This window comes from Rhodotorula toruloides, assembly GCF_000320785.1.
Source record: "Rhodotorula toruloides NP11 unplaced genomic scaffold Scaffold12, whole genome shotgun sequence".
NCBI classification, from domain to species: domain Eukaryota; kingdom Fungi; phylum Basidiomycota; class Microbotryomycetes; order Sporidiobolales; family Sporidiobolaceae; genus Rhodotorula; species Rhodotorula toruloides.
This window is the reverse complement of record NW_015622972.1, coordinates 317,139-328,630: the sequence shown is the minus strand read 5'-3', so window position 1 is coordinate 328,630 and position 11,492 is coordinate 317,139. Positions and strand designations below refer to the sequence as shown.

Sequence of the window (11,492 nt, the reverse complement as noted above, 5' to 3'; positions counted from 1 at the left end):
ACAGCAGCGCAGAGACCGCCCCAGGCTGTTCACACGCTCAGGACAGACACGATGGACGAGGACGACTTCTCGGCGAGGATCCTCGGCGCGACGGCAGGCGCGGCGAAGCCTCTCAGCCTCAAGAGCCTTCTCGAGCAGCCCGTCAAGTTCGCACCGGCGCAGGGGAAGCAGCAGGACGACGAGATCCCGTATGAGCCGATCAACGTCAAGGTGAGCAGGCCGTCACAGCGTGTCCCCGTCGAGTGTTGCCGCAACACCAGCTGACTTCCTCGTCTCAACGCCTCTTTGTCCGCGGTGCTCACAGCCCGCTGCCGGATCATCCTCGCTTCCGAACGGCACCTCTGCATCGACCTCGGCCTCGCCCGTCGCCTCCACCTCGAAGCAACCTTACACAAACGGTCTCCCAACTCCCCCTCCCTCCGTCCCTGTTCCTGCCGCCTCAACCTTCGGCCGCGGCTCCTCCCTCTTCCCTCCCATCGACACCAACACGTCATGGCCGAAGCAATACCCCGTCGGCGCTGGGCTCAACAACCTCGGCAATACGTGCTTCCTCAACTCGGCGCTCCAGGTCCTGCTGCATACGCCGCCTCTGTTGCGGTACCTCGAGTCGTCGCAGCATCCGGCGGAGAACAATTGTGCGTCCCCTGTGCCTTTTTCTCGCGCGACACCGCAACGAAGTCCTCGGAAAGGAATGAAAAGGCTGACCTTTCGCCTTTCCTTGCGCAACGACAGGCAAATGCAAGCAGCAGAAGGACTTTTGCATGATCTGCACCATGCGAGCATGCGCACGGGTGTCGTTCTCCCAGCGTCAGCGAAGCTACGCGCCGAACCCGGTCGTCAGAAATCTGAAGAGTGCGTCCTTTCGCTCTTTCAACGGCCTTCCAGCGAGACTGAACTTGCCGTCTTGAATGTGTTCACAGAGATCGCCAAGCACATGCGGCTCGGTCGGCAAGAGGACTCGCACGAGTTCCTCCGCTTCTCCATCGATGCGATGCAGGCCGCCGCGCTGTACGGCAAGTCTCCGTAAGTGCCGCCTCCTTCTTGCACTCTCGTCAAATTTCGCTAACCTCTTATCGCACAGCAAACTCGAGCAAAAGATCAAAGAGACCACCTTCGTCCACCAGATCTTCGGCGGCCGCCTCCGCTCGCGCGTGCACTGCATCGCCTGCGGTCACAACAGCGACACGTTCGACTCGATCCTCGACCTCTCGCTCGACCTCGGCAATCGCGCCAACTCGCTCAAAGACGCGTTGGACAACTTTGTCAGGATTGACAAGTTGAGCGGGCAGAACAAATACAAGTGCGAGAAGTGCGTACCGGTCTCACGTGTTGCTGAACTCTGGCGGGTTTCTGCGTCGAGGCGTGCTGATGACTGGACCTGTGCGCAGGTGCAAGAAGCTCGTCAACGCCGAGAAGTACTTTGCGATCGAGGACGCCCCGCTCGTCTTGACCGTCCACCTCAAGCGGTTCTCGCCGACCGGTCGCAAGATCACGGGCCAGCTGCGGTACCCCGAAACTCTCCATCTCGGGCCGTACATGTCGAATGTGCGTGCCAGAACGCTCTCGCTCTCGAGGCGGCCATTCTGACCCTTTCGGTGCACGCGCGCGCAGCCCAAGGTCGACCCGTCCTACCGACTCTACGGCATCATCCTCCACTCCGGCGGCGGCCCCCACTCCGGCCACTACACCTCCTACGTCCGTTCGTCGTCCGGCAAATGGCACGACATGAACGACGACTACGTCTCGTCCCTCGCCCGTCCGCCTCTGTCGGATCGCGACGCGTACGTCTTGTTCTACGTGCGCGAGAAGGGCGAGTCGCTCAAGGAAGCGATTTATGGAGGCTTGAAGTCGCCGCCGAAGGACAAGGTGGGCATGGCGCTCGTCAACGTGAACGGGAAGCGGCCGCGCGAGTCTGTCGGCGCACCCGTCGCGCGCGACTCGCCCTCCGCACCGAAACGATCTCGCCCTTCAACCGACTCTGCACCCGCGGCAAGTTCGTCCCCCGCCATCCCGGTCAAGGTCCCCTTCATGCCCGGCGCCGTTCCCGCCTCGTCAGCCTACTCCTCTTCGCCTCCTCAAAACCCCTCCTACGCCGGTCCTCGTCCTCCACCCGTCCTCACCGCCCCGCGCCCCGCTCCAACATCTCCCACCAAACCCTCTCCCTTCCCCGCCCAGACTCACTCGCCGACAAAGACCTTCCAGTCGCGCACTTCGCTGCCTGGACAAGGAGGAGGAGGAGGACAAGGAGGGGGAAAGGTCAGAATCCCGTTGGCGGGGAACTTGCAGCCGAAGCATGAGAAGAAGAAGAAGCACGGGCATCCGGCGGGCAAGTACCTTCCGAAGACGATCCATGGCTGAGCGGTCGGAGGTAGCGCAGGTTGTGTTGTAAGATCAGTGCGTTGCGAGACGAGCTGCGTGACCCGTTCAAGTCGAGGCGAGAGGCTGGAGAGGCTGCCCAACGGTGTCTCGTCCCAGGTAAGCTGGAGCGTGCCTGGGTTGCACGCAGGGCTGTGAGCAAGTAATGCGCCTGAAACGAAAGATTCAGTTGCGCCGCAGCGGGAAGAAGTCGCTGCCGAAAAGTGAGCAAGCAACGAGATGTCGCTGCGTCAGTGGGCCGTTGGCCTCGCTGCTGCGACGTTGCGACACTGTTTGCAAGCCGGGCGAGGAAAGCGGAAGGAAGGGAGCAATTCGGAAGCGAGGCGAGAAGACGAGAGGCTTGTCTCTGTGCGACGGCGACGACGCGCTCGGTGTTGGCGAAGACGGTGCGGCCTTGTGCGAGAGTGACACGATGGTGGGAATTTGCGGCGAAGTGCCAGAACGACGTCGCAGGCGAGAGAGGGAGGGGGCGCGAGGAGAAGGAGCTCGAGAGCTGCACGACTTCGGAGATCCTCGTCGATGACGTCGTCGACCTCGGACAACGCTGGCTCGCCGCAGCAAGATGCAGCAGGACGAACAGAAGCGTCGAGAGGAGAGCGAGCGGTAGTGAGGAGCAGAGCGAGAGGAAGCAGACTCGCTCTGCACCGCCCGCCCGCCCGCTGAGCGAGGCCGCGCCGAGTCTGGTGGACAGATGCAAAGGTTCTTGCTCGACGGAGAGAAGGCTGCCGAACAGGAGGAATCGATCGAAGGAGGATCGAAGGAGGAGAGCGTCTGTCTGCTCGTCGCAGGATAGCTGCTGCTTTGCTACAGATACAGACACTCGCTGCTTGACGGTGGCCACGCTGCCATCCAGCCAGCCAAGCGGAAAATCGAAGCGAGCTCTGGTTTCCTCTTCCTCGCGCAACCTGACGCCGCCTCGCAACCACCCTCCAACTGTGCGACCCGCAAGGTGAGTGGCACATCGACCTCGACAGAGTGCTACAGCGACTGACACGCGCACGCTCACCCAGCCAACGCGCCTCGCAACGGCAGACGTTTCCTTGCCCTCGCTCGGCTCGACTCTCGACCAGCCGGCGCAGGAATGAGGGCCGCAGAGTCGCCTGAGCCACTGCGAGCTCCTGCTCACGGCCAGGAATCGCCGTTCAAGCCACCAGACCCGGCACATGTCGCCGTGCGCGCCGCAGACTCGGTCGCTGAACCTCGCCCGGACGGACTGCGCTCGCACCCCGGTGACGGCGACGGGCGGGGCGGGAACGAGAGTGGTCAGGCTGGACAACTCGGACTAGAGATTGCAGGGTCGCCCAAGGGCATACGAGTGGCAGCGGGCCACGAGCTGGCGCCTTTGGCACGCGAGGCGGACGACGACGAGGGCGAGGAACCGCTCTTCATGGTGCAGAAGCGGACGCGCTCGCTTGCAGGGTCGACGACGAGCTCGCCAGCACGCTCGGATGCCAACACGCCCACCAAGCGCGAGGCGAAGCCGCGACCGGCCTCGTCCTACATTCCGGCGTCGTCCTGGACAACCTCGCTCTCCCGCCTCGCCTCTTCGAACCGCGGATCGACGTCATCGTTGGCATCGTCGTCGTCGCCTTCGAAGCGGCAGTCCAAGAGCGCGGCCGAAGCGGCAGACGATCGCTCACCCCGGTCAAGATCCGCCTCGAACGACGAAGTCGACAGTGCCGCTTCGTCCGCCAACCCTTCGCCGAGCGTCAGTCGCCGCAGCAGCACCGCGAGCACACGGCGCGCGCGGCCCTCGCCGACCCCTTCGTTCCGACACTCGTTGAGGCTCCCGTTCCTCCTTCCTTCCATCCCGGCTTCCCCACTCCCGCCCATCCTCTCGCCCGGGCTCACACGCTCTTCTTCCTCTCCGCCCGTCCTGCCCGCCATCGTCAGCGCAGGACCCATCTCGCCCTCCTGGACGATCGATCCGCCCACCGCTGACCTCGACACAGACCCATCCAAGCTGCCTTCCGCGCCGACGACGACCTCCTCTGCCCTTCCTCGCCCTCCTACACACCCTCCTCCAGCCCTTTCTTCATTTTACTCCCGCGCAGCGACATCAGCTTCAGCGCCGGATCTCTCGCTTTACGCCTCGGTTCCGCCAAGCGACTCCTCCACTTCCTACTTCCCCACCTCGACCGCCTCTTCTCCCCCCGCATCGACCTGCTCGCCTCTACCACTCGTATCAGCAGCAACTACGACTCTCGACGAACCGCTCTCGCACGACCCGGAGCTGCTCGTTGCGGATGCCGAGGCAGTGAGGATCGAAGAGCGGGAGAAAGTTGAGCGAAGGCAGGCGGACGAGAAGCGCTACCATGCGCTTGTTGAGCTCGTCGAGACCGAGCGAGGCTACCTTGAGCACCTGCGCGTGCTCGTCAAGGTGCGTTCTTTCTCTCCCTCTCGTCGTTCGAAGACGCAAGGCGTTCTGTGCCCCACCTCGACCCTCGCAACCCCGACCATCGACCCTCGTCCCGCTTCATTATGCTTGGCGCCGCTCGGTATCCACTTTCGCAGCCAGACGCTAACGAACCTTCTCCTGCTCCGACTCGCAGGTCTATTTCCAGACCCTCCCGTTCCTCACCATCCTCACGGTCCAAGAAGTGCACGCCATCATCCGCAATGCGGAACAGTTGCTGGAGCTGCATGAGCGGATTGGGGAGAGGATTGAGAGGGTTGAGGAGGAGCTGGGGTGGATGGCGGAGGGAGAGGACGAGGGAGAGAGGGCGAAGAGGGCCAGGAAGGCAGCGGGGCGGGTCGCGAGCATCTTCAACGAGGAGGTGCGTCGACTTCCGCGACCTATGCGAAGAAGGTGGACTGACGAAGACTTGTCCGCAGACGCCCAACTTTGCCCTTTACAACGACTTCTGCGCCAGACACGCCGAGGCGCTCGACATAACCCGCTCCATCGCGTCCCGGCAGGAGTGGGAGGCTTTCGAGCGCCAATGCGCTGCCCGAGTGACGGTTGAAGCGGTTCGTCGGAAAGGCGACCGGAAGCCGCTCGCTGCCACGTCGAGGCAGAACTCGATGTCGTCCTTCTTCGGCGCCGCTCATCTCCCGCCCGTCTCTGCGCCGCCATCGTCGACCTCCCCTCTCCCTTTCACCGCCACCCCGCTCTCGACGCCGAGTCACTCCTCCGGCACAGTCCCGACTCAAGCCTCTCTCGCCGCCTCTTCCGTCCCGTCGTCCGCCGCCGCATCAGCCACCGGCACCCGCTCGAAACTCCGCTTCGTCGACTACGCCATCTCGCCCGTCCAGCGCGTCACGCGCTACCCCCTTGTATTCGGCCAACTCGCCAAGTACTTCGCCGACACTCCCGAAGGCGAGGCGGTCCGACAAGCGTGGGAGGGATTCAAGGGTATCGCGAAGGGCGTTGATGCGGCGAAGAGGGCGAGGGAGGGAGAGATGCGCACTCGCATCGTCGCGAGGAGGATGGAGTTCAGCACGCCACTTGTCGGCGGGACCTTCTGCGACGTTCTTGGCCCGACTCTGCTCGTCGGCGCTATGCACGTCGTCCATTCTGGACCGGCATCGACGATGGGCTCGCAGACTGGACCGGCAGGCGGAGTTGGCGGACCGGGAGCGGCGGGACAGGCCGCGGAGGGAGTCAGGGTCAAGTATCTCGGCTGCTTCCTCTACAGGTCGCACCTCGTTATGGCCAAGATCAAGAAGCGTGCGACGTACGAGCCGCGGGAATGGTTACCGTTGCGGCTCTTTACGATCCAGAACATGGAGGACGGTCAGGGTGCGTAGTAGACTTTTCCTCGATGAGTCATGACCATGCTGACCTTGTCTCTGAACCCGCAGGCCCGCTCAACCACAGCATCCGCCTCACCTTCCGTGATCACCACTTCGATTTAGGTGCGCTGTGCGCCGGCGAAAAGGCGGTTTGGCTTTCGCACCTCCTCGCGGCGCAAGAAGAGACGCGACGGCTCTGGGACACGCAAGAGCTGGACGAGCACGGACAGCCGACCTTGTTCGACGATTCTGTCGTCTCGAGCGTGCCGATCTCGGCCACCGCCGTTGTGGAGGCATCGAAGCGCAAGGCTCACTCGCGCTCCGCCAGCACGATCTCGGTCGCGTCGGTCTTTGCGTCGGCCGCATCGTCGTCGGCTTCGACGCCTGCCGTCGTCCACGGACCCTTGCCGGCCCTTCCGACCGAGTTCGCCGCGATTGCAGCAGCAACCAGCGCAGCCGCTACAGCCTCGATACCGCCCGTTCTGTCGACCGTAACACCTCTTATTCCCACTTCGCCGCCTACCGCCGCCCTCGCGCTCATGACGACTCCGCAGTTCTATTCGCCGTCTCGCTTCTCGTCGACCGCTTCCTCCCTCCTCCTCGGCCGCACTCCCTCCTCCCAGCGCGCCGCGGTCGACCTCCGCCTTGCCGACGTCTTCTCCGAAGAGCTTCTCTCTGCTCGCGCTCAAGCCGCGCGAGACGCCGAACTCGAATCTTCGGCCGCCGCCCTCACTGGCAAACGCCTCCGCACCATCTCGGGTCCGAAGCGCAGCATGACGGCTCTCACACCCGTCCTCTCGCAGTCACCGCCCATGCCGTCGACCAGCACGCTCCCGAAGATGCTCTCGGCGACAGGCGGACGTGATGCTCGGCGCCGCATGAGCGCATTCGAGCTCAGCCCAAGCGCGAGCGACCGTGCCGAGTTCCGCGGCGCAATCGGGTTCGATGCGGCGCAGGCGGCGCCGTATCAGCAAGAGTCGCCTGGCGGAGCACTGGGACTTGCAAACGTCTCGGCGGCTCCGGCTGTTCTGCACGAGAAGGAGCGCGGCAGGTGGGCGAACGCGATGCGCAAGGCTCACCGCAGTGGAGGAGGCGGGAGTCGTTCGAGGCCGCCTCTGCCGTCGATCGACACCGCGTTGGCGGAGGCTACGTCGCGCAAGAGGGACAGCAGCGCGGGGCCGCTTTCGGCCGGAGGTAGCTGGACGAGGCGAAGCGGACTCGGGAAAAATAGGGACGCGGGAGGATTGGGAGGGCAGCTGAGGCGAGTTGCGTCGCAACCGTCGATTGAAGCCAGCAGCAGCAAGGTCCCGCTCGGCTCGGTGCCGACCATGCTCGTCCAACCCGACACCCCTCTCCTGCCCGAGACGCCGACTCCGGCCAGCGCGTCGACTGCGCCTCAGCGGACTGCCTCGCCCGCCGCCGATGTCGAGCGCAATAACTCGGTCTCGTCGAACGCGTCGAGCGGCACGGGCACGCAGTCGTCGTCTTCGCACACGCACAGCTCTCACCTCATCGAGACGCCTCCGTCGTCGATACCGCCTTCGCCCGATTTCGCCAACATCGAGCTCCTCGATCCGCTTGCGGCAGCTGCCGCAGTCGGCAAGCACGCCGCCTTCCCGTCTCCCGCGCTTCATGCTCACGGCTTCCCCTTCCCGTCATCACCGCGATGGGCGAACGTCAGTGATGGCGTGTCGAACGTTTTCCGCCTTCGCCGACGCAAGAGCACCCTCGGCCTCGTTCCTCCGGCCGTTCCCTCTCCTTCGACGTCCGACGAAAGCCTCACGGCGCGCAGTCCGACCCTCGCCCCAACCGTTGTCCAGACACCGAGCTCGGCGGTCAAGCTCCAACGGCGCGCTTCGACTACCCTCTCCGGCCTTTTCTCAGCCAAGAAGCGAGCCCAGTCTTCGCCCACTCTCGCCGGACCGAACGGCTACTTCAACTCGCCGAACAATTCGAGCCCGACCTTGCCATTGAGCGGCACGTCGAGCGAGAACTCGAGTCCTGCCAACTCGGCTGCCAGCACACCGGACCAGGCGCCTACAACGCCGGAGGCTGGCGCAGCGCTCGAGCTGGCGGCTGAGCCTTCTCAAAGCGGCGCGACGTCGTCGAGCGTGTCGTCCGTCTCGTCGTCGTCGGTTAGCAAGGCAAAGGAGCAGGGGGCGAATACGAGCGGGAAGGAGAAGAAGGCGAAGTCGGGCTCGTCGCTCTTCCGCAACCGCTCGAGATTCCTCTTCGCGACGCAGCACGGCATGACGCCCCTCTCATGATCACTTCGGTCGGCTTTCGGCACTTTCACTCGACTTTTTCGCCTCCCTTCCTTCGGACCTGGGCGCTGGCGCCATTCCTCCACTCCCACAGACACTCTATCTCGTCGGATTTTGCATTCTTTGCACACGCGCGCCGTATCGCCCGCTGTGCTCACAGACACTCGACTCTTCGTTATTCCCTTGTCCCGTCCCTCGCAGAACTCGTTGCTATTATTACTGGAATTGCCGCAGTCTCCGCTCAGTTTGCGTTCAGCGCGGGAGTGCCGCACACGAGTTGGCGAGACCATTCTGCAACGGCAAAACGAGGAGCGAGCGGTAGAATGTGAGGCGGGGGAAGCAGGCGAGCGACGGGGTATACGTCCGGCTTCGAGTGATAGACAACATGGATTGCACGTGCGTATATACGACAAGCGAAAGGGCATACGAAGGGAGCTGTAGAGCAATCCGGAGAGAAAGCGATACTGGGAAGAAACGAGAGGGAAGGCAGGTTCGACGGCCCGGTCAGACGGCTTCGCCGCGCTCGCCGAACTCTTTCACCGCCGCCTCGAGATGTTTCCTGCAGGCAAGAGCGCGTCAGTTGGTGGGCCAGGGCGAAGAAAGCGCTTGACCGCTTGACCTACGCGAAGACCCGATCCTTGCTCTCCTGCAAAGTCTCGTGGACGACGGTTGATGTCAAGTCCTCATGAGTGTAGTACAGATGAACAGTGTGCTTGAGCTGCGTGGCAAGCAAGCATACATCAGTTACATGGGAAGGTAGCTTGACACGGCGGAAGAGTCACACCAGCTGAAGCCACGTTCTCCCCACGATTGCATGCCGGCAGAGGCAGCTGAACGTAGCCCCGAGGTCGTCCATCGTGCCGATCTTGACAGAGCGAGGCAGCCCCGCTTTGTCGATCAGGGCGGTCACGGCGAGTATCGTCGACGAGTTGATGGAATAGCTGTCCGCCTTGAATGAGGGGCGATGCGCCTCGTCCTGCTGGACGCCGTATCGGTACGTTCTGCATGGATGCCCGAGGATGCGAGGGAAGTGGTCGACCATGTTGCACGTGTCGCACTTGAAGATGCTGTACGCGCGCGACATGATGTCGTCGACTTGCTCGTCGGAGTAGGCATCGCCGGCGCCGGCTGCACCTGGCACCCTGAGCGCTGAAGTCGGGTCCTCCAATCCGGCCGAAACGCCTGTTTGGCCAGCGCCGGAAGGGACGGGGACGGTCGATTCGGTTGCGCGAAGCTGGACGAGTACTTTGTCGAACAGCTCGAGCTTCACAGCGGTGCGCCGCATGACAAGCTCAGCTGCGATGGCTTCCGCCAAGTCGGCGATAGTAGGGGCGGTCTCGTATGCCGCCTCGACCGTGTCGACAGACAGCAGCGACTCGACTGTCTCGAGCTCCATGAACTCGTCCCACCTCGGCACCGGATACAGCCCAAGCGCCTTGAGCTCCGCCTTGTTGGTCGCGAGCTGGCTGAACTCCTTCTTGCGGTCGGCGGTTCGGGCTGACCTCGTCTCCTCCAGGAGGGCGGCGTCTTCGGCGTCGCGCGTCACTTCGAGGAATTCTTCAAGCGGTCCACGAATCTTTGTCCAAGCTGCGTGACCGGCAGAAACGTCAGGACAAGTAGAAAATCGCGGACTCAGGCGATGGCGCACTGGCTTCGTTGAGGTCTTCCACGACCGCGACGAGCGGGTGTCGGCAAAAGTCAGGCTTGTCGAAGCTACGCAAGCCGTGGCCTTGTCAGAGATACATGAGTCGGAATAGCCGGGGACCTACGCACTAGTGAGGGCGCCATCCGAGCGCTTTGAAGCGTCCCGCGATGCTATGGGTCGAATGAGACGTCAGCGACTACTTCAAGCGCGAGACGGCGACCTGAAGCACTCTTGACGACGTTTTTCGACGACCGCTTCGCGCTCCGCCTGTACCTTCGCCGCCTGCGCGAGTTGCCAGTCGAGGAGAGCCTGACCGTCCTGCAGTCCCAACCAATTGGTCAGCAATCAGCGAGGCAGCGATACATAACGCAGTGCGAGAACACACCTTGGTCCTCGCGCAAGCCATCTTGTAGTAGTGCTCGAGCATGCCCGTCCAGTTCACCTTGCCCATGCCCTCGCAAAGCTGATGATCGCATTTGAAGTCGATCGTCGGTGCAGTCGTCTGCTTCTTCTCTGTGGCCTTGGTGCGGAGAGCATCGAGAGTTTGATAGTGCCCCTGAAGATGCTGAAGCTCGTCGACGCGCTGCAGAGGCTTTCCACGCTTGCGCCCGAAACTGTCGCGGCAGCTTTGCGGCGTATGATGCCCGGCGCACTGGGCTTCGTCGTGCGTTATAAGACTGCAGGTGACCTCGGATTAGCATCTGACTCGCCGCGACTTAGCGCGACGGGCTCACACTTTCGCCGAGCACGACTTGCAAGCCCTGATGCGTAGAAAGTAGTCGACGACAGTTGTGCTCTTGCCGCAGACCTGCGTGGGACTGCGCGTCAGCAAAGGCGTCGAACCATCCAAGGAGCCGACGCACGGAGCAGTGCGAACCGAAGAGCAGGTGCGCGAGCTGGTGCGGCGGCATCGGCACCTCGAAGTCGGGCAGCTCGCTCGTCTTGCGAGCATCCTCCCACAGGTGACTGAGCGAGTCGTCGCGGAGGAAGCGGAAGAAGCGCCTGTTGAGGGTCGAGAGGTGGAAGAGGGTCTTGAGGTCGACGCTCTCGCAAATCTGGGTGACGGTCTCGAGCGGCAGCCGCATGAATCCCGACATGGTTCCCTGCATTGAACGAATCAGTACTGCCTCGGACGGGCGGAAGGGGCTGCTCCACGAACTGTTTGGGCGTTCCTCTTCCCGGTGGTTGAACGTGAAGACTTCCCCTGTTTCTTCGGCGGCGCACGGACGACTGTGGCGCAGGCAAGTGGCAGAAGTTAGCTCGTACAGAGCATGGGGGCCATTCGCACAGCACTCACACTCTTCGTCCTCACTGGAACTCTTCATCACTTCCTCCTCGTCCAACTCCTTCTGCACCTTCTGCAGCGCGTCGCGCGCCTTGAGGGCCGTCTTGCGGCTTGCAGCGCGCGCCATAGCAGCCTCCAAGCCCAGCAGCAAGCCCCTAGGCGGTAGCGTCGGTGAGTGGTAGCGGTC

The 11,492-nt window shown here is 63.1% G+C and overlaps 3 protein-coding genes across 3 annotated transcripts; 2 read left to right on the top strand and 1 right to left on the bottom strand.

Moving 5' to 3' along the window:
- Nucleotides 1-51: 51 nt before the first annotated feature.
- RHTO_01228 (ubiquitin carboxyl-terminal hydrolase 36/42) lies at nucleotides 52-2,358 on the top strand (the record flags this gene model as incomplete). The annotated part of the gene is made up of 7 exons (XM_016414911.1): nucleotides 52-210; nucleotides 305-635; nucleotides 733-852; nucleotides 921-1,023; nucleotides 1,082-1,309; nucleotides 1,389-1,545; nucleotides 1,612-2,358. 7 exons carry the CDS (start codon nucleotides 52-54, stop codon nucleotides 2,356-2,358), a joined length of 1,845 nt encoding a protein of 614 aa, XP_016273132.1.
- A 1,099-nt stretch (nucleotides 2,359-3,457) lies between these two features.
- On the top strand, nucleotides 3,458-8,378 carry RHTO_01227 (Rho guanyl-nucleotide exchange factor; the record flags this gene model as incomplete). Its single annotated transcript, XM_016414910.1, has 4 exons — nucleotides 3,458-4,756; nucleotides 4,929-5,153; nucleotides 5,212-6,118; nucleotides 6,181-8,378. The coding sequence occupies 4 exons, from the start codon at nucleotides 3,458-3,460 to the stop codon at nucleotides 8,376-8,378; spliced, it is 4,629 nt and encodes a 1,542-aa protein (XP_016273131.1).
- Nucleotides 8,379-8,879: 501 nt separating this feature from the next.
- RHTO_01226 (F-box domain, cyclin-like domain containing protein) lies at nucleotides 8,880-11,432 on the bottom strand (the record flags this gene model as incomplete). Its single annotated transcript, XM_016414909.1, has 11 exons — nucleotides 8,880-8,934; nucleotides 8,999-9,093; nucleotides 9,184-9,962; nucleotides 10,024-10,088; nucleotides 10,149-10,190; nucleotides 10,250-10,338; nucleotides 10,406-10,697; nucleotides 10,755-10,828; nucleotides 10,884-11,123; nucleotides 11,180-11,250; nucleotides 11,318-11,432. The coding sequence occupies 11 exons, from the start codon at nucleotides 11,430-11,432 to the stop codon at nucleotides 8,880-8,882; spliced, it is 1,917 nt and encodes a 638-aa protein (XP_016273130.1).
- Nucleotides 11,433-11,492: the final 60 nt, after the last annotated feature.